This window comes from Magnolia sinica, chromosome 15 (assembly GCF_029962835.1).
Source record: "Magnolia sinica isolate HGM2019 chromosome 15, MsV1, whole genome shotgun sequence".
NCBI lineage: Eukaryota > Viridiplantae > Streptophyta > Magnoliopsida > Magnoliales > Magnoliaceae > Magnolia > Magnolia sinica.
The window spans coordinates 26,501,498-26,524,587 of NC_080587.1; the positions used below are offsets into that span (position 1 = coordinate 26,501,498).

General features: G+C 41.3%; 1 protein-coding gene across 1 annotated transcript; it reads right to left on the bottom strand.

Moving 5' to 3' along the window:
* Nucleotides 1–4,672: 4,672 nt before the first annotated feature.
* On the bottom strand, nucleotides 4,673–9,025 carry LOC131227292 (uncharacterized). The gene is made up of 2 exons (XM_058223064.1): nucleotides 8,836–9,025; nucleotides 4,673–5,726 (listed from the first exon to the last, which is right to left on the bottom strand). Exons 1-2 carry the CDS (start codon nucleotides 8,983–8,985, stop codon nucleotides 5,091–5,093), a joined length of 786 nt encoding a protein of 261 aa, XP_058079047.1. The 5' UTR covers nucleotides 8,986–9,025; the 3' UTR covers nucleotides 4,673–5,090.
* Nucleotides 9,026–23,090: the final 14,065 nt, after the last annotated feature.

The window sequence follows — 23,090 nt, forward strand, 5'->3', positions numbered from 1 at the left end:
CACTCAAGGATATCTATAGCACCACATTTAGAACAAAATTTTCGGTATCCAATCTGCCAACCACGATATGCTTGTGGAGGCTATGACCCTAATGTCGCTAGGGCGTATAGTAACCATGTCACACAATGCGAAATGCATGAATCACACTATCCAGTCATGCAACAATCCTGCACATATCGTGCGCTCATGTGGGGCATCACCGCCTATCCAGGAGCCCATAAACAACAAGCCCGAAGGCATATGCTATGGCCAATCACTCCTCATACCAAGTATACATATGATGCGTATGATCATAAATCATGGGACTATACTAAACATGTTATATGGCGATGAATTCTGTTCGTAACGAAGATGGGCTTAGACAGCCTACACACTACATGTATGGGCCTAACAATGGGCCCTCGGGAGAGTTACAATGCGGACATTTAACCATCATTGCTCTTACAATGAGGACGTCAAACCATCATTGTTCCCAAGGCATGGCCGCCAAAAGACATCATTACATACATCATTATAGGATCTCACATCGAATGGGCCTCATATACATCGCATTCGGCCCACACAAAGGCCTTACATACGAATCATTGGGCCTCATATACATTAAATGGGCTGAGTCAAATGGGCCGATCAAATGGGCCAAGTCAAATGGGCCGATTAAATGGGCCGATCAAATGAGCCGATTTAAATGGGCCGAGTCAACTGGGTCGAGTCAAATGGGCTGATTTAAATGGGCTGAGTCAACTGGGCCGAGTTAAATGGGCCGAATCAAATGGGCCGAATCGATGGGCCTCATGAATAACAAATCGGGCCCACCCTTATGTATATTCGAGATCCGACCTATTCACAAGTTAACATAGAGATAAATGAAGTGGAAACAATATTGGGAACTATGGTGGCCCATTGAAGTTTTGAACGGTGGATGTCACGGTCCATTATTTAAATGGTGGGGTCCACTGAACTTTAGATCAGACTCACCCATTTTTCCATGCTGTAAAATAATCTCACAAATGGTTGGATGGCATGAATAAAACACATGCATCATGGTGGGCCCCACCGCCCAAACAGTGGACAGTGTAGATAAGGTACATACATCATCGGGGCCCACACCATAGGGATGGAGCACATACATATGGAGTGGGTCCCACCATCAGATGGATGACGTGGGATACAAAATATACATCAAAGGTGGGCCGCGGGCTGCTGACGTCAAGAGAGCAGTTGAGTAGCTGCAGCACGTGCAGCATTACTGCCTAAAGAAAAAAAAAAGAGATGGGTCCCACGGACCCCACCGTCATGTATATACACCCCATGATATATATATATATATATATATAGGGAAACGCTCACCTGCGAACCAGTTCGTACATACTACATACGAACTTTTTTGAGAACCCATCATACGTGATGTGGATCCGAAATCTGAACCGTTCATGTGAAGCCGCACCTCCTGAAACCCCCAGGGCTCAACTTTTACTTTGATCTAAAACTTTGATGGGCCATAAAAATGAAAACAGTTTCCTCCCTTGATTTGCATTTCTCTTTTCTATGGCCCACCAGAATATTAGATCGGGGTGAAAATTTGCCCCATGGGGTTTTATGGGATTCCGCATCACATGGACCGTTCAGATTAGACACCCATGGAACGTGTGCAAAGGTGCGCACGTGCGTAGGTGCGCAGGGGAGCATGACTCTATATATATATACACACACGGAAACGCTCACCTGCGAACCAGTTCGTACGTATTACGTACGAACTTTTTTGAGAACCCATCCTACGTGATGTGGATCTAAAATCTGAACCGTTCATGTGAAGCAGCACCTCGTGAAACCCCCCAGGCGCAACTTTTACTTTGATCTAAAACTTTGATGGCCCATGAAAAATGAAAACAGTTTCCTCCCTTGATTTGCATTTCTCTTTGCTATGGCCCACTAGAATTTTAGATCAGGGTGAAAATTTGTCCCATAGGGTTTCATGGGATTCCGCATCACATGGACCGTTCAGATTAGACACCCATGACACGTGTGCAAAGGTGCGCACGTGCGTAGGTGCGTAGGGGAGCATGACTCTATATATATATATATAGCTACTGTAAGCTTTATACATAAAAAGGCACTTATATAAAATATATAACATATTATATAAATCTAGCTACTGCAGGGCAGATGAGTGTATTTAAAAGGGAGCAGAGATGGTACCACGTAGGGCCCACCCTTCAGTTAATATACATATGATATTATATAATATTATAATATATATAATATATTATATCATATATTAATATAATATAATATATTAATATTATATAAATATGCAACGTCCAGGCCCTGGACGGCCTAGACATGCATGTACATCAAGGGAGGCCCCACATGGACGTGGGTCCCACCGTCCAAAGATGGTGGACGGCTTGGATAACACATACTCTGTGGTGTGGCCCATCCAAATGGATGGACAACGTGGGTGGGCCCATGGACCCCACCGTCAGCACACGCCCAGGTCAATACACGTACTCCATGTTAGCCACCTCCACAGGGATCGATACCAAGACCTCAAGTGTTGAAACGAGGCATCATTCACTCGGTCTGCCGCGTGAGCTATGGATTTGGGTGTGTCAGGGAGGGCCCCACACGGACGTAGGTCCCACCGTCCAGGGGTGGTGGACGGCCTGGATAAAGCACACACATCATGGTGTGGCCCATCAAAGGGAAGGAGGATGTGGGTCAGTCCCATGGACCCCACTGCTAGTCCACACTCCATTGTTACCACACCCCTTGTCAGTCCACACTTTACTGTTACCGCACCCCACGTTAGTACACCCCCACTATTAGTGCACGCCCACTGTCAGTCCACACTTCACTGATGTCCAGCGTCCCTGAATGCTGGACGGTTGTGGATACAACACAGATATCATGGTGTGTCCCACATAGACGTGGCCCACGTGATTTAGATGGATCTGATATTTGTGTTTTGCCCCTACATCCAGCTTGTCCAGACGGGATGCCAAATGGGTCCACTCGATGGACGGTATGGATAAGATACATACCTCATGGTGGGGATCATCCGGGTGGGCCGCACGGCCATATCATCATCAACAACAATAAAAGGGAGGGAGAGAAAGAGAGGAAGAAGCGTTTAGGGGAGGGACCCCGCCACTATTGGGCCCTCCCTTAAACAATACATACATCAAGTGGGTCCTACAACAAGTGGACACTTAAATCACAAAAAAAAAAAAAGGATGTGGGTCCATGATCACCCACCGTCCTTTCTTGCTCCTTAGGCTTCCTTTGCTCCTTAGCTTCAATCCTAATGGAGGAGATGGAGTTTGGATGGTTGAGATTGGAGATGAAAGGTTATAGGAAGTGGGCCACATACAAAATTTTCTCATGAAGGTTTTGGGAGAGCTTTGGACATATGATGTTTTCTCTTGCTTGGGAAAGTAGTTCGAAAATGAGAGAGAGAGAGAGAGAGAGAGGGTTGTAAAGAGAGAGATAGAAAGATGGGTGATGAAGTGATGGATGTGGTGAGTGATGTGTGTAAGAGTTTTTTTTTTTTTACTTTAGGGTTGCTTGGTGTAAGAAAAGTATAAGCTTATGTGAGAACTTTTTCACTTTGGAGTTGTTTGGGAATGGGTGAAAGGTGATGTGTACTTGACATGATGAGATTGATTGATTGATTGATTGATGTGACAAGTCGTAAAGATTCTCTTGTGTTTTGCAACGCGCAGCGTTTTCCTCAAACCGAACGCAAGCCCACATCTCCTGGCCTGGGCATCGTCTGGGCGCGCGAGACGCGGCATCGGAACCGCGGCGATGGCGCGGTCGCTCGGGTACAAGTCTTGGGTTGAGTCGACTCGGGTTGACGACATGTGACTCCGGGTCGCGCACAAATGCCGGTTAAGGGTCGAAGGCTGCTAGAATTCGACCAGGAAGACCGCGGAAGCCTACAAAATAATACGGACTAAGATACGGGTCTTACAATTCTCATCCCAGTGCATCTCTAAAGGGTGTAAGGTGTGAAAGACTGCAGCATCAAGCCTAGCAATGGTGTACTAATCAAGTACGCCTTTTGTTTTGTTTTTTTTTTTTTTTTTTTGAATTTGATCTCTGTACTCATGTATAGTATGGTTCGTTCCAATTCTACATTATAATTTATAATATTAGCTCTGCCTGTGTTCAAGACTTGGGCCTGGCATGCATGGCCCAATATTGAAGATTCGAGCTGGGTTTGTGCTCAAATCATTTTAGCCCAACCTCGACTATTCTCACCTAACCGAACGTGACTTCATATATGCATGTCTTATATATATCCTACGGATATGCCATTCTAATCCTCAATTTAGACAACTCATGCATATTGAATATAGACGGTTTGATTTTGTTCCTCCGAGTGTTTATTTCTTTCTGCATGCATGGCCTACTTGATCAACCGATAGATTAGTAAAGTTCAGTCAGGAATTTGGTTTTTATCAAATTTTAGGTTCCACAAACTCATCCAATTAACAGTTAAGATATTCCGCACATTCGCAGCACCACAAAATTTACAATCATTAAAAATTAGGCAAAATCATCCATTTTATTTTATTCTTTTTAACATTTTCAAGCAACGTATATGTGCACAAAACGATTTTTGCTTCTTTTTACTAATGCAGATATAAAAAAATGATTTCTCAACTCATCCTAGTAGAATTCCTGGCCAAATTATAAGATGAAACATGAGAACATATCCTCCAATTTCTTCAAGGAAATTATTAAAACATTCAATTACCCCCTCTTGAATTTGATTATTCATATGCATCCACACAACCATTGTACACATAGCCTACCTTCTCAATCTAAACCAACCAAATTATGGGCCCCACTTTCGTTAGATGATCTCAACCTCTGATTAGACAAGACCCATTTGTCAAATTTCAGCAGTTAACTATTTTCAACTGTCCATTCAGTGATCCATCTACAAAAATCTGGCCCATGTTTTCAATGGTTTTGATTGAGATACATGTATATCATGTGGTATATATACAGTGGTTGTGTGCAAGGTGTAGACAGTCCTACTCATAAAATAGGAGGAGGAATTCATACTAAACTCTTCCCACTTAATTCCCTACTCTCCCAATCCTCAGAAAAATGGGATGCCTCACAATCTGAGTACTGGTATCCTCTTCTCCCCATGCACGCTTGAAATCTTCCACTACTTCCTCACTCAACAGCTCGATTCCCTTCTCACGCGCTGTCTGATACGCGGACCATGATCGTATGTACGTAAGATACGCATCCAAATTCATCGATCTCTTCGTCTCGAACTCGAACGGTCCAGTGTGGTCAGTTCCCTCCACCGGTTCGAACGGGAAATCGAAACTCCTATACTCATCATCCACCATCTTACGAGCCGAAGCCCAGTAGGGTGCGGACTCAGCATACAATCGCAAAAAGACGGCGTCGACTGAGTCATTGACTCGTGGCACAGTGTAACACCAAACTGCAAGCACTCCATTGGGTTTCTTGAGTACCACGTTCACTTGTTGGTAGAATGTGGGGTGATCAAACCAGTGGAAGGCTTGGGCTACTATCACTAGATCGACCGTTCCATGTGGGGCCACATCGCGTGCAAGTTCCTCAGCAGATATCGTGGAGGGAGTATGTTGGTAGCGGATGTTGGGGAGCTTTTGTGCGAAAGCGAGCTGTTCTGCGCTTGCATCGGTGGCTATTACATTCTTGTAGATCCCAGCTAACTGAAAAAGGACACATTCACGACGGGTATGAGAAAATAGGAAGATTTAGTTGTTGAGGCGCATGGATGGATGCAGTGGTGTAAATATAGTGAGTGGGCCATCAGGATATGTGTCCTAACCAAGCAAATGTAACTGTGGCACACCATTGAAGCATGAGAACATTGTATTGGATAAGCCAGTTGGAGGTCGTTTGGATGCTATCCAATAAGTAGCTTTTTTAACGTATATAAGTTAACAAAGTTACTTTTTTCAAATAAATTAGTTTGGTTATTAAACTTAAATAAGTAGTTTTTTCTAAGTAACTTATTTTTATTAGTTATTTTTTATTATTTTTTGACCTCCAAAATATACTTATTTCCTTTATTTTCATTAGTAACAATGCAACTTATGAAATTATTTTAGAGAATATGCTTTGTGGTTATGAAACCCTTATAAGTTCATGAGATTTGAAAATCATCCAATGAATGGGTAGATGATCTAGTGGGCCCTACATGATGATGGCCCATATTGAGGTGGCCCCCACATGATGGACAATCCACATCAAAGGTTCGCCCCTGATGATGAATGACCTACATCCAAGGTGAGCCCCACATGATGGGCAGCCCACATTGAAGGTGGGATCCACGTGATGGGCAACCCACATCAAAGGTGGGCTCCACATGACGAGCAATTAATAATGGTGGCCCCCACATGATGGACAATCCACATTAAGGTGGGCCCCACATGATGGACAATCCACATTAAAGGTTTACCTAATGAAAAGTGGCTCATATCCAGGCGGGTCTTACATGATGGAAGGCCCACATCGAAGGTGGGCCTGGGTTCCACATGATGAATAGTGGATATTGAAGATGGGCCCCACATGATGGGTAATAACATTGATCGTGGGCCCACATGATAGATGACTAACATCAAAGGTGGGCCTACCTAATGAACTATACACATTACAGGTTGGCCCCTAATGATGAATGGCTCACAACCAAGGTGGGCCTTGCATGATGGATGGCCCACATCAATGGCACGGCCCACATGATGAATGATCCTCATCAAAAGTTGGCCCCATATGATGGACAGTGGATGTGAGGGGGACCAAACAAACTTTCGGAATACTTATAATGTCGAAAACCAAATATGCTTTTCTACTTTTTGGATGATAAAGATGTTGTTTACCAAACATACTTATCTGTTAATTAAGTAAAAATCAAAATAACTTATGTCATAAGTAGTTACTTACGATCCAAATGCCCCCTTAATTATAGCAACCGTTGGGTCAACCTGCTTCTGGGATGGGTTTGGACCAAGTTAATGGGTAGTGGGTTGGGCTCAAGTTAGAAAATAGAATACGGTCATTCTAAGTAAATGGTTGTGCTTGGGTAGACCTGACCCAACCTGACAGCCTAGATAGCTTATCAGGGGTTGGACCAGATGATATGACCCAACCTACTCGAAACCCCATAACAAATTAATAGATAATAAGTATAGGTACATACATGATTTATGTATTGTTTTTGCTAATTGATCAGCATTGACATACCTCTAGTCCCATGTTCCATTCTTAAACTTGGTCAGATTGGTTGAGCCCAAACTAATTAAAATTCAACGGATTGTGTCAGGTTGGGGTTGGCCTTGATGAATTTTAAGTGGGTCATGTGGGGCCACAGGATGATGAGTTGTGGGTTAAGTACAGGCTGGAATTCTTGGCCCGTTTGGCAAATCGGTCTGACATGCATGGGAGCACACACAGTGGATGGGCTGGATGTCTAAGCAACATCTGAGTGGCCCTATATACCATCATGATGATTTCAATGGGTGTGTGTCCACCCTCAACTGTTGTATGTGGTATGGCCCACTTAAGCCATTCATTAGCGGGAACGGTTTGGCTACTCCCCCTGCCACCAGCCCCGTGGCTGGTGGTCGGTGCTCTGTGGGCCCCACCATGACATATGTGCTTCATCCATTCCGTTCATTCATTTTTACAGATCATTTTAGGGCTTGATTTAGAAAATAATAATAATATAAATCTCAGGTGGACCACACACCATACGAAAACAATAGTGATTGGATATCCACCATTAAAATCCTCCTAAGGCCCACTGTATTGTTTATTTGACATCCAATATATTGATTAAGTGATACAGACCCAGATGAAGGGAAAAAACAAAGATCAGCCCGCAAAAAGTTTTTAATGGTCGAAATTCATTCAACACTATTTCCTGTAATGTGGTCCACTTGTGATTTGGATAGACCTTTTTTTTTCTCATGCAATAAAATGATCTAGAAAAATAGATGGACGGCATGGATGAAACACATACATCATGGTGGGGCCCACAGAGCACCGACCACCAGCCATTGGCTGGTGGCAGGGGGAGTAGCCAATCCGTATCCTTCATTAGCCTAATTTTTAGGCAAGTGAGCCATCATGGAAGAGTGCATCTGATTGATGGGGTGGTTAGTCAGCATAGATTATGGTGAAGTCCATAGAGGATAACCTCACGGGAGGCATTCTGGACCACATATTACCCTTTCCATACACGTGTCTGTTCGCATTTAGGCTGTAGCCGGCGGTTGAAAGATAAGGCCATTTTGGTCATTATGCCGTCATAAGTTGAAAATTCAAAATATTTAGGACCTCTGATAAATATATATTTTTAGGACTATGTTGATATAGATCTACCGTATATATATTTAAAAAAATGCTCGAGTCCAACCGAGCTGGACTATAAGTTCCAGTCCAACTAGTGGATAACTTCCAATCTTTTAAGTGTATAGAAAATCCAACCCGTCCAATACCTTGTCCCTATCCACGAAGATCACCTTGACCAAAAAAATAAAAAATAAAAAAATCCGTCCATATATATATTTTCCTATTTGTCAGTGGCGTTGCATTTTTTTTCTATGGTGTGGCCCAGAGTTTCAGCAGATAGCCCTGATAATCACATAAATTTATCATCATGATAGGACCAACCTGTTGGAAGGTTTGGATGTTAGAGATATATAAGAGATTGAAAATTTTCCTCTAAAAAAATAGAATTGAGACCTTCTCATCGGATAAACGGAGAGAGAGAGAGAGAGAGAGAGAGAGAGAGAGAGAGAGAGAGAGAGAACATACGGATACAGCAGCCTGGCCACTACCGGTACCGACGTCCCAAGCAAGCTCGTGGTGAGGCGTCTTTGAGGCAATGAATTGAAAAAGATCCGTTGGGTAACTCGGCCGAGTTTCTACATACTCTTTTGCCTGATTTTTGAACAAATCAGCCATCTTTCCTTCTCTTTCTCATTTTCTCTCCCTCTTTCTCGCATTTTATAAACAGATATGCGCCGTCAATAACGTATTACGTTTCCCTTTGACGCAATCCGTGACGTTAATTCACATTAAGAATCCTAATGAGCGGCCGCCGGGGTTACTTTCGCAGAACAAGAGTCACGTGGTTGTCACTTTCATTACATCCACTCCGTTCATTAGGTACTCTTCTTTGTTTTAACCATTCATTCCAAAAACCAAATCAAAACCCATCTGTATGAAACACCCACCAGTAGTCTTTTTAGGGCCCACCGTCGCGTTCATATGCCATACAATGCATTGAATTGACGTTCCTGATCAAGATGAAATCATTACGCAAAAATTAGGCGGGCTATACTACGTAAATTTCAAGGTTTTAAGTATAAATCTTTTGGTGTGACCCACCTGATTGTTGAATTATCATGATTTTTCGGATCAAGGCTAAATAAAGGACGGTGTACTTGATGTACGGCTTAGATTATTTTTTCACATAAAGTTGTTTCTCCCAGGTTACTGAAAGTAACCCTAGTAGGTACCTTGCGCGAGGTACTTCAGTATTTTTCTTATTTGATACTCTGGATAGGTGTGACGCTTGATACGTAGGCACTTAGAACTTTTACACGTGGGAGTTATTAACTCAAATTAAACGACTAAATTGTTGGACTCACCGTATCTAAGTTAAAGTCCTAAAATCAGATTAATTCGGCAATTCTAACCTCTGATTCATGGACACTTGATTCTACCCGTTCAATTAATGTCCACCAATCCGATAGTTAGATAATTAAATAAGTGTAATTTTTGGGTGTCCATATATTTAAACTGCAGTTTATAATTTTGACAGTTTAATCTGAATTACGTGTATACCACATATGCAATTTCTAAGTGCCTCCATATCATCCATCATACACTGTCAGAGTATCGACATTTTCCTCCTCCCAAATATCTAGTTCCCGTAAACACCCGTGTTACGTTTGGGACCCGAGGGGCATTTGTGGAAGGTGGATGCACATAAAACCTCACGGATTGAATGGCCCTGGGCCCTCACAACAGTAGCCTACGAATGGATGGTTAAAACAAGTAAATAAATGGCCAAAGATTCCATGGCTAGGATTTTCCGATCTAATGGTGTTTTGGATCTTCTCCCATCTATGTTTAGGCCAATTAGATCAACGGTTTGGATCACGGAAATATCGGTACAAAATGGATAGAATTATGTCCCTTGGATGGCGATAACTACTAAGGAAATTATCGGGTCCCTTGGATGGTGGTAACTACTAAAATATCCAATATTCAAATATCTTTGCCGTTAAAATGTATCCTTTTTTACCGGGCTTTGTACTACTTTTTATTTTTACCCTTATTGTTTTTAGCCCACTGATCAAAGGGTAGGATCTTCCAACCTCGAACCCTTTACAAAAATGTACCAGAGGCAAATTTCCAGCAACTTGAAGCTCTGTGGGCCCACAGAAGTGTTCAAGTAGCATCAGCTCCATCCATCATTTCCGCCAGGTAGTGGTAGAACGTCCTCATCCAAAACTTAAGTGGGCTGAAGGAGGTTTCAATGGTGGGTGTCCCATTCCTACTGTTTCCCTATGTGCAGCACATTTGAGTTTTAGATTGGCCTGATTTTTTTTATTTCATATCCTATCATGGGTTGATTAAAATGATGGATGGAGTGGATGGAAGCGGATTACCTCTGACCTTAGATCGAACCTTTAAGCGTCCAATCATATCTACGTAGGGCTCACCGTGATGTAAATGTCTATCCACATTATTCAGCCCTTTTTTAAAATCATGCTTTAGGAACAGAGTATGGGCCCAAAACTTAAGCAGACCCGATCACACCAAAAACTAAGTTTGGGTTGCATTAAACGCCCATTAAATGCACCAAGCATTACTGCAAGTTGCAATAAATGCAAAAAATAAAAATAATAATAAATAAAAGAAAAAAGAAAAAAGTTGCATTAAATGCAAGAATCATGTGCCGCCTAGTTCACTAGGTCGTTGGATTGGCTCATTTATTGGCCATACCCTACTATCATCTGATAATGAGAGAGGTGCGACTCGTGGATGTTTAATGGTTCAACCAACAATCTACTTCCCGGAGTGGATATCCTCCGCACACATTCGGGTGGGTTCCGGCGGAGTTCCTGCAGAGGTTTTTTTGGTTGCTAGGGATCCTTATAACAACGGTTATCAGTCCAGATCTCCCACCCACGCTGGGCCCACTGGATTGCAGTTTGGGTCACTTGATCTTGCATCCCACTTTCACAGATGGGCCATTACGATGGTAATAAGTCTTGAACGAGTCCAAACTGTTGAATGGAAAGCTCTCAACGGTTTAAATTCAACCGTTGAAATTTGTGGTTTTTTGAAAAACATAATTGAAAATTTCAAAAATTTGGGATTTTGCCTTTTATCCCACATCGGAAATGATTGAAAGAGTTTTTGGGTTTATATGCAGATGTGTGCGTAGTATTCTTACTTGGAGTTCTAGAGATTGAGACACTCGGTTGCTTGTTCACGAACACACGTGCACGCTCGAGCACGGGCATGGGTAGTGTGGCTATAGTGATTGGCACACTTCGCACATGCGCATCGTGTCGCAGAGTGGTCGCTCCCTCGCAACCTTACGCAAACCGTCACGAGACGGTGCGATTGCGGTGTGAGTGTTTTAGTAGGAGGTTAGGTGCGATGGATTTGAAATAAGCTAGAGTTTTATAGGCAACTGAGAATGGTCAGATCTTTAATCCGAAACAGTCAGCCATTTTTTAAAATGGCTAGCTACCTTGAAAGCCACAACGGTCCAAAAACGGACGAGTTATGATAATCTAACAGTCAGATCTTCCAATCCGATGATAGGAAACGGTTGAAATTAATGATCAACGGTCAAAAACATTTTCAAAATGTACTAAACAATTGATGGCCATCTAGCAACGGTCCACTCCCTAGTGCCTATATAAACTAGACTATTCTGGTCCAAATTCATCATCTCAAACACTAATCTCTCTCATTCCATCGGATTCTCTAGATAGCATCTCCTTCGTAGAATATTGTTATCACATCTACCGTTTGATTCTACCAGAAGATCTGCTGCGTTGAATTGTTCCTAAGTGGACCCATCGTGATTGTTGCACACCGGATCTAGACATGCTGTCTTATCTTGGAAGTAATTCGTCTGTAACCCATCAGCAATTGATAAGGGGGCGATTATGCTTTAAGGATAACATATATTTTACGTGATTCAGCCTAGTGAAACGATATAATTAAACTTTGTTTTTTATTTTCGGTATATCCAACATTTTTCTAACATCAACTTCATAAATTATTTGTCAAGATTATCCTTTCAGTCCAACGATGGGACTATGGCCCTTCGATCCGAAGCATGATTATACGAATGTATTGCCTCTCGGTTTCAAAATTGGTCATGTGGTTTGTGGGAGTATGAATGAAATGAATATGCAACTCAATTTAAGCCGAACAACTAAGACTCCAAGCGCCAATATAGGTAAATATGACCAAGATGGAATAAGACGGTCACCTATTAGAGTTGTACATGAGTCAATTTAGCTCGGTCAGCTCACTCAACTCAACTTGCCTCAGCTTGAAATTGGATTTGAACCGAGTCAAGCTGGCTTTTGGAGTTTGAAAAAATTTTGACTCGAGTTCAACCTTGCCCGAGCTCGACTAAACTCAAACCTCAACTCGGATCGAATCAGCTCGGTGACTCGATTATTTTAATATTGATGTTGCTCGCCGAGTGTTTGATGAAATGACTCAATGAAGTGTGATTGCCCTCATATCTTGATTTTGATGTTGCTCGTCAAGTGTTTGATGAAATACTTGTAAAGTGGTGTTACTATTTTACATTTTGTGAGAAAATGAAGATGCATTATACGTGTTTGAGAAGATATTGAACTCGACTTGAACTGGCCCGAGCTACTGACCAAACAGAGCCAAGCTAGCCAGACAGGCTCGAGGACCGAGCCGAGTTGAGTTCGAGCTGCGGTTAGCCACTAGTCGAGCCAAGCCGAGCTGTGTCAAGTTCAACTCGTGTACAGCTCTATCGCCTATTCAATCACTTGCACAACGTTGATTAATATGATCAGGTGATTAAAGGGTGGGGTTCATCCTCTAAAGATGGGTTGCACTTTTGCCTTCCGTATGAAAGAACTTTTCAATACAAATAAAATAAAAAAGGAAATTCTTATAGTCGGCCACAAAAAACAACTGCAGAGTGTTTTTCTAAATGGAGAACCTGCTTGATATTTGAATTGAGTCCAGTGTATGAGCATAGACACGAATTAAACTAAATTTGACAGCTACTTGATTATTGCTACTGATTATACTAAGGAATGTAAATGACTGATAATGCTAAGGAGCACAAAGTAATTGAAAGATATATTTGATTTGGTTGGTATGAGATGCCTTCTTCTACTGAATTCTCTTTCTATTTATAGCCATAAATCGACCATCTGGATGCATCCCATGTTTTGATAGTTCCTATAAATGTCTCAGTACTATTGACCTTTTAGAGACTTTCTTCTAAGCTTGCCACCTATCTTGATAACGGTTGTAGGCTTCTTTATCGATTCGACCACATTCCACTCGGCCACTCTTGCTTTATGGATGACGTTGCATCGCTTGATAGACGCTAATTGTATTATCACAAAATCTTCCTCGAGTATCTCTGCATATTTCGAATACACCACGCAACTCTCGTAAAATTACACATATTCCTTTCTGATTGGTTCTCGTAGGAACAAAAAATACGGTAGAACATTGCCCCTCACGTTACTTCGCCTTTGGGTAAAGGGTGAAACCGACGTGTGACCCCTTATAAATGCAATCGTCTTTTAGGCCACGTAGTGACATCTCGCTTACCACACTTGACTGAGACAAATCTGAATGATGGTCATGTTTTTCCCTTCTCTTTTATTTTATTTTATTTTAACGGAGAGCTACTCCTGTGGCGATGTGTGTGTAAGCGTCGTTAACTTTCTTATGTTTTTCAACTTCTTGTGTTTTCTTCCCTATTTCTTCATCTTCAAAACCCTCATTAACTTCTCGTGTTTTCATCCCTATTTCTTCATCTTCATCATCATTTGTCTCCCTAACTTTTCACTAAGGTGATTTAATAGATACATTAGACTGCTTTTTCGATACAACTCACTATCGATCATGACATAACTAACGACCAATCTCCTTTGATCTCTATCAGCCTTGATCCGCGAGCTTTGAAGATAGCCCATAAGGGGAGCTCTCCAGTCATTCTCCTCTATCTCGACCTGGCATATTTCCACAATTATCTCTCTCTCAAAGACTAAGGGTAAGAACCTCATTTGTATTATGATCATCCTTTCAGTTGATCCTTCTAGGATGTCTAGCCATGCTGCCATCCGCGTAATTTCATTGGCGTCCGCATTGTGATCTTGAGTTGTGTTTATTATTTCTACCTCATCAAAATTGTCCAGAATGTAAGACGCCAAGGCATAGTATGGTAACAATGTTGAGTTGGTACACTTGAACAATCATGCCATCTAATTTATCACCAACTATGAATCACCCACTACTATCACACTTTGCTTGCCTAGTTCCATCAGCAATTTTATATCAATTATCATAGCCTCGTACTCAGCCTGATTATTGGTATGTTCGAATTCCAATTGGAACACGAATTCTTACCGGTTTCGATTTGGTGCAATTAAGATAATCCCAGCTCCTGAATCTTTATAGGTCTTTGAGTCATCAAAGATCAATTTCTAAGGTGTTAAATATGCATAATACAAGTATAAAACCTCCGATGAAAGTTGGCCTTCCAAGTAAGATGGATGTTCAGCTAAAAAATTGGCTATAACCTGACCCTTTATTGATTTTTGGGATAAGTACCTAAGATCAAACTCAAACAGAGCCAAAACCCATTTGTAGGTTCAGCCACTCAAAATCGACTAGTTCAACATATATTTTACTAAATCAGTCAATTCTTAACTCTTTCAGCCAACAAATAATGCCTTGCTTTGGTGGCCATAAATTACAAAGATAAACATAATTTCTTCCTCGCAGAGTATTGTCGTTTCATCTCTCAGTATCAAGGAGTGTCCGACTGAGACCACATGCTCTTCCGATCATCATCATCTTGGGATAACAATGCTCCAACCAACTCTGCCGATGCCGCGACATATAGCTTGAGTGGTCGACCTTTGACTTGTAGCATTAACACTGACAGCTTCATCAAATATTCTTTAATCCTTTTGAAAGTCAGCTGATGTTCTGCCTCTAACTTAAACTCAACTCCTTGCCTCAGTTTTATCAACGGAGAAAACACATTAGTTTTTCCTATACAATTAGAGATAAACCTTCACATAAATTTGACTTAGCCGAGGAAACGTTGTAGTTCTGATTTGTTACTTGGTGGGTGAGCATTTATAATTGCTCAAGCCTTATTTTGGTCCGCCTCGATCCTTCGCTGATGTACAAGGAATCCGAAAAAATTACCGACTGATGCACCAAAGGCATATTTATAGGTGTTCATTTTTAAATTTTGAAGCCTCATTCACTCAAATGAGAGTAAAATGGTCTCCCACGTCGGCCGACTTAACTACCATGTCATCAACATAAACCTCCATGAATTGGTCAATCATATCATGGAATATGACGTTCATTGCCCTTTGATATATCGCCCTTGCATTCTTGATCCAAAATGGTATAATGTTCACAACCCCAAGTGTAGGGTCACGATGTAGTAATAATCTCGGTAAGACTGAGGTCGAATCCACAGGGACTAATCTTGTGTCTATTCTGAGAGTAATTAGAATTAAAACTAAGAGAAGATCTAACCTAAATCAGAAAAGTAGGGAGTAATTGTGAGATGATGAATTTAGAAACTTATGAATTTAAAGGTGGGAACTAGGGTTTCCAGGAATCCACTTGTAGCTATTAGGATGTTTCCTTATTTGATTCAAGGCACTCAATTGGAATTGGAGTCCTATCCTATCCAATTGGAAGATATTCAATAAGATCCGATTTGAACTTCCATTGACCTAATTCTCAATGGATGAAAGTCGTGAGGATTAGAAGTGATTCCATCACCTAACCATGCCCATGAGACTATGGTAGACAATAGGGTATACTGATCCAACAACCTACATGGGAGAATTGTGAAGAATAGAGAGGATTCCATCACCCATCCATGCCTAAGGGACAATGGAGAACAACAGGATTTCCTATTTTCACAAACTCCAAACTGGAAAAGAAGATACTTCAAGCAATTGTAGATCCATTGTAATTTCAGTCACAACAAACCATTAAACCGTAAAAGTATTCCTTAAATATCAAACTAGAATCAAAAGAGTTCAACAATAACAAGAATTAAATAAGAAAAACATCTTAACCATGCTACAAGTTTCACCCCTTAGCCCTAGCTAAGGGATCTATCCAACCATAGACATGATTGGATTAAAAACTCTAGAAGAAAGCATTAAAAATTAAGGAGAAGGGAAGAAGAACTCTTGGGAAGCGGCTCCGCCCTTTTTCTCTACTCCTCCACACCCTAAATATCCTAGAAAGACTTAGGAAACCCCTATGTATAAGCAAAGTTCCGCAAAATTGTAAAACCGGATCAAATTTACACAGTCCGCGCAACGCCTTCGATGTCATCGAAAGGGTTTGAATCCGGAAGCTATGCCTTTTCTTCTTTCACACTGCATAAGTCTCTGTGTCATCGAACCGTCCTTCGATGTCATTAAGTGAAGCTTCGATTCATTAAACAGATCTTCGAGTCATTGAAAATGTGTCCAAAACAGTCCAACGAGTTGCTTCAATTTCTTCAATAAATTCGATGGCATTGACTAGTCTTCGATGTCATCGAGAACCATCCTTCGAGTCATCGAACATGTCTTTGATGGATCGAGAAAAGCACCCAATATGTCCAGCAACAAACTTGATTTTCCCTCATAAATTCGATGTCATCGACCAGTGTTCGATGTCATCGAAAGGCTCTTCGATGTCATCGAACGATTCTCTATGACATAGTCTTTGTGATTTATACGCTTGTTCTTTCGATTTCCTTCCTTCTTCACTTGATTTTCTTAGATCTTGAAATCTTGAAATCTTCAATCTTGGTCTCCAAAGATCCCTTCTTTGCTTTGGTGACTTTTAAGCACTAAATCCATGCTTTTAATATTCTTTTCAATCTAAGCCTTTAAATTCACCATGCAACACAAACACATGTAAGATATACCATTAAGCCATATTATGTTTGTAAAACTAAGAAATAAATGGGGGATAATATGCAATATTTGACCCTCAACACAACCCCCAACCAGCATTTTGTTAGTCCCGAGCAAAATATGCAAAAAATAATCTTCAATCTCAAGTTCAAAATCTTTTTCAGAAAACAATCTTTTGTGTAATCAAGTATGAATGAGTACGGACAAGACAAGAAGGTGAGATTTTGAAAACTTAGAGCCAAATCAATCATGCAATCGATCAAGTATATTACTTAAATTAGAATAGAAATTCAAATATCAAGTTTTCTAATATATCTCAACTTACTTCCCAAGGGAGTACTAGTGTTTCATAATGTTGGTCATGTTCATCATATAAAAATAAGTCGAAAACTCAAGTATTGATTATACACCCCCTTTTTTCTTCTCTTTTCCAGTTTCTGATTTTTTTATCGACGGCTACTTTTATTCCTTTATATATATATATATATATATATATATATATATAATTCATCTTTTTCAGAGACCTTTTTCGTTCTTCTCAGCAATGTTGTCATTTTTTTTCATTTTCATGACCTTTTTGTCGATCTCCCATTTTTTACTGGTTTTTCATCTTTTAAGGTAGATAATATTCTCTAGACTCGATTATCAACATCTATTAATGATTCACATACTAACAATTAGAAACCCTAGCATATCCCAAGGAAGCAATTTAAACGTGTTTTGTGATCATGATATATACAAATTTCCTCTGAATCATTCAAGAACCCTAGGTGATAATTTATTTAAATGATCAAGCTCCAACAATTTAAAATTCAATCTCTTGTCTCATCATACTCAAAGCATTCTTAATTACACAATTTCTTACCTTCCAAATAGAGTTCAACTTAAAATATTGGAATTTTTTAAAAAAAATTTGCTCAAAACTGAGAAAAACACTGATTAGGTTACCCCCCCCCCCAACAAAAATCTACATTGTCCTCAATGTACAAGAAAGAGTCATGTAATGTACATGAGGTAAAGAAAATAAAGGGAGTGGGGATGGAAAGATAGTACCTGGAGGAAGAAAATTTGAAGCTTTTCTACGGATCTCAACATAAAATGGGTTAGCACAAAACAAAACTTAATAAAGTATAAACAAACTATCCTAAAATAGCGGAAGCAAACTATCCTAATCCTAATTTCTATGAAAGTAATAAACCTAACTATACCTCTGTCAAACTAGGAGGTCAATCCTAGTAAACAGGATCAATCAGAGGTATGGACATGTCCTCTGAATCAAATTTCTCAACAAATGGCTTTAATCGATGTCCATTTACTTTGAATTCATTACTATTGTTTAGATTCTTTATCTCAACAGCCCCATGAGGATAAACATTGGTAATAGTGAAGGAATCAGTTCAACGAGATCGGAGCTTTCCCGAAAAAAGATGTAACCAAGAATTGTACAAAAGGACTTTCTGGCCAGGCAAGAACGATTTTCGAATGATGTTCTTATCATGGAACACTTTCATCCTATCCATGTAAATTCTCGAGTTCTCATATACATGATTTTGGATCTCCTCGAGTTCATTCAATTGTAGTTTGCGCAACAAGCCAGTGTTGTCTAAATTGAAGTTCAGATTTTTGATCGCCCAGTAAGCCCTATGTTCCAACTCCACAGGTAAGTGGCAAGCCTTCCCATAGACAAGTCTAAAGGGAGACATTCCAATAGGGGTTTTAAATGTAGTATGGTAAGCCCATAAAGCATCGGTCAATCAGATTGACCAATCCTTTCGATCATGGTTAACCATTTTCTCCAAAATGTGTTTGACCTCCCTATTGGAAATTTTAACTTGCCCACTTGTTTATGGGTGGTATGGAGTGCTCACCTTGTGAGAGATGTCATATTTCTTCATTATGTTCGCAAATGGCCTATTATAAAAATGTGAGCCCCCATCACTAATGATGGCTTGAGGCGTTCTAAATCGGGAAAGGATGTTCTCTTTTGAGAATTTAATGACGTTTGATGGTCATTGTTCTGGCACGGAATCCCTTCGACCCATTTAGTGACGTAGTTTATGACTAGCAGAATGTATAAATTCCTAAAGGATTGGGGGAATGGTCCCATGAAATCGATGCTCCAGCAATCAAACGCTTCAATGATTAGAATGTGGTTCAAGGGCATTATATTTCGACAGGACAATGCTCCCAACTTCTAACGTCACTCACAAGCTTTGTAAAACTTATGATTGTCCTTGAACATAGTAGGCCAGTAAAAGCCACACTGCAGAATTTTGGTCGTGGTCTTTTTAGCAGAAAAGTGACCACCATAAGCCTGAGAATGATAGAAGGAGATGACACTTTGATGTTCATTTTCTGGCACACATCTCCTTAAGATATGGTCTGAGAAATATTTAAATAAATAAGGATCATCCCAGAAGAATTTGTGCACCTCGGTGAAAATTTTCTTCTTATCTTGCGCAGTCCAATTTGTCGGCGTGAAACCTGTGGTAAGATAATTAGTAATATCAGCAAACCAAGGTTAGTGGGAGACTTTAAACAATTTCTCGTCAAGGAACATGTCATTTATGGGTGTTGTCTCAAGGGAATTAGGTAGGTCAAGTCTCGAAAGGTGGTCAGCCATTACGTTTTCTACTCCCTTTTTATCTTTTATTTCCAAATCAAATTCTTGGAGTAGGAGGATCCATCTCATCAAGCAGGGTTTAGCATCATTCTTTGAAAAAAGATACTTGAGCGTTGCATGATCGGTGTAGATAATGATCTTGGATCCGATCAAGTAAGATCTAAATTTGTCCAAAGCGAATACTACGGCCAAGACTTCTTTTTCTGTAGTAGAGTAATTCACTTGGGCCGAATTTAGCGTCTTACTTGCATAATGAATAACATAGGGATTCTTTTCTTTTCTCTAGCCTAACACCACCCCAATAGCATAGTCAGACACATCACACATAAGTTCAAAAGGAATGTTCCAATCGGGTGGCTGTATGATCGGTGCGATAGTCAACATGCCCTTGAGCTTAGAAAAGGCTTCTTGGCATTACTCAGTTCACTCATATGGAATATCCTTTTTGTAAGACCCGTGTCCTAATCCGTACTATTCCGTTGGCTTCCGCGGTCCTTCCGGTCAAATTTTGGCAACCTTCGCACCGTATTCGGTGTTTGCGCACGATCCTAAGCCAGGTCCCGCACACCGACATCAGCTTGATCCGAAAGTTGTATCATAGCGACCGCGTCGTCGCCGCGGTTCCAACGCCGTAACTTGCGCACCGAACCGATACCCAGGCAAGAAGATGCCGATCTGCGTTTATTCCGAAGAAACACCGCGTGTTGCGGATTTCGAGGGAATCTCTACTATAAGTCCCATCAATCAACCATTAAAGCATCCCATACCTCAAGTACAACAACCCATCTCCATCTCTTTCAAAAGTCTACCCCCCTTTCCACCTCACCACTCCTCTTTTTCCCATTTTCAACATCACCCATACCCCTTTTACAATTTTTCAACCCAAACCATCCCCCATCACACCTCACCCATCCATATCACCCCTCTCTCTCTCTCTCATTTCTCATATCTCTCCAAGCAACCCAAGCCTCTCACGTCCAACACTCCTCTCCCAAACCACAAGTGTGGTCCACCTTCCATCATCCATCTACACCCTCCCATCTCTCATCCACACCATTAATCCCCCATCATCCACCATCCAAGGCATAGGCAAGGTGCATTTGAAGCCAAGGGAGCAAGGAGGAGGCTTAAAGGTGGGTGATCTACCGTTGTTTTAAAATTTTAAGGGCCACTTGTTGTGGGACCCACTTGATGTATGAGTTGTATCAATGGAGGGCCCGTAGTGGCGGGGTTCCTCCTCTCCATCACCGCTTCTCTAATTTCTCTCTCCCTCTCTCTCCCTCTCTCTCTCCCTTGCATTGTGATGGTGAAGATCCACACCATCCATTCTTAAATGGGCCCTATGCCCTTCTTATTATGTGATATATTTTATATAATATATATATGATATATAATATAATATATATTATATATATACTATATATAATATAGGATATTTATATATACTATGTGTATACAGGTGATTAGTGGGCCACATCCACGCGGGACCCACCACAATGAAGTGTAATCCTATGCCGTCCAGCGTCCAGGGACGCTGGACGTGCTATTAGTGGCCGAGCAGTGGAGTATACACTGACATGGGCGGTACAAACGAGCTAGCCAAATGGTGGGCCACTCATGCAGGCCTTACCTTGAAGTATGCATATAATCTAAGCCGTCCATCCCGTTTTCCAGATTATTTTACCCGTTGAGACAAAATTTGGGACCAATCTGAAAATCAAACGGGCCATACCATAGGGAATAGCGATCCCACCTTCGATTTACTCCATTATGTTCCTGTGTATCAAAAACAGCCCAACTTTGGACTCTATAGGTCTGTATCGAGCCACAGGGACCCATGGCCGGATTGGATCTTGTTGATGCGGGCCCCATCTACTAAAAACCGTGGAAAAAAAAAAAAAAAAAAAAGAAAGAGAGAGAGAGCCAGCGCTGACGCTGCTGCTGCAGGACGTTCAGGCAGCGCCTGCGGCTGGCGGGCGGGCGGCCAAGAGGCAGGGACCCACGGCTCCATCCGTGGGCCCCACCATGATGTATATTTTGTATCCACACCGCCCATTTGGTGGGCCACTATCTGACGTGGACCCCCCTCTAAAAATCAGGCCAATCCAACGCTCGGGCGGCCCACATCACAAGAAACAGTGTGAATTGAACTCTATCATTGAAACCCTTTCTGGGTCCACAGAAGTTCCAGATCAAGCTGAAATTTGTTGTTCCCCTTCACCCTAGCCCGTGTGACCTTATGAACGGATCGGATGGAAGATAAACGCTATGGTGGGCCTCACATGGGACCCACAGTGATGCATGTGTTACATGCCCACCGTCCAGGCGGACGGTGGGGCCTACTTGATGTATGTGTTCGTCCGCACCGTCCTGGACGGTGGGACCCCCTCCCTGCTGCACGTGTTTGCACGTGTGTATGCATGTGGGTGTGTGTGCACGTGTGTATGCATGTGGGTGTGTGTGCACTTGTGTGAGTGTGTGTGGATATACATACATACATATATATATATATATATGTATATATATATAATATTATATTATTATTATATATAATATTGTATATATTTACATATATTAATATTATATAATATATATATATATATGATGGTGGGCCTCTATGGGCCCCACCATGATGCATGTGTTGCATCCAAGTTGTTCAACCATATGGCCGTTGTTGAGGCCCACTTGATGTGTACTTGTGGCCGTTGTTGAGGCCCACCTGGATGTGTATTTGTGGCCATTATTGAGGCCCACCTTGGTATATACATAAGGCCCATGTGATTCGACCCATTTAACGTATTTAAAGGCCCATGGGTTATGGCCCATTGCAATGTACATAAGGCCCACTAATGCGGCCCACTTGATTTATATAAGGCCCATATGAGATGGCCCATTTGATGTATCTGAGAACTATGGGTCGAGGCCTAATGAGATGTATATTGGTCCATTGCAATGTGTGATTTCCTATGGTTTGTGTAATGGTACTTTATGGCGGGCTATGCCTTGGGAACAATGTTGGTTTGACGTCCACATTGTAAGGATAATGTTGGTTAAATGTCCGCATTGTCACACTCCTTAAAGCCCACTGATAGGTCCATACTTATACTCTGCAGGCCGTCTAGGCCCATCTCTATGATACGCAGAGCCCATCCCTATATGCATGTTTAGTATAGATCCATGACTTATTATCATACGCATCATATGTATGACTGGTATGAGGAGTGATTGATCAT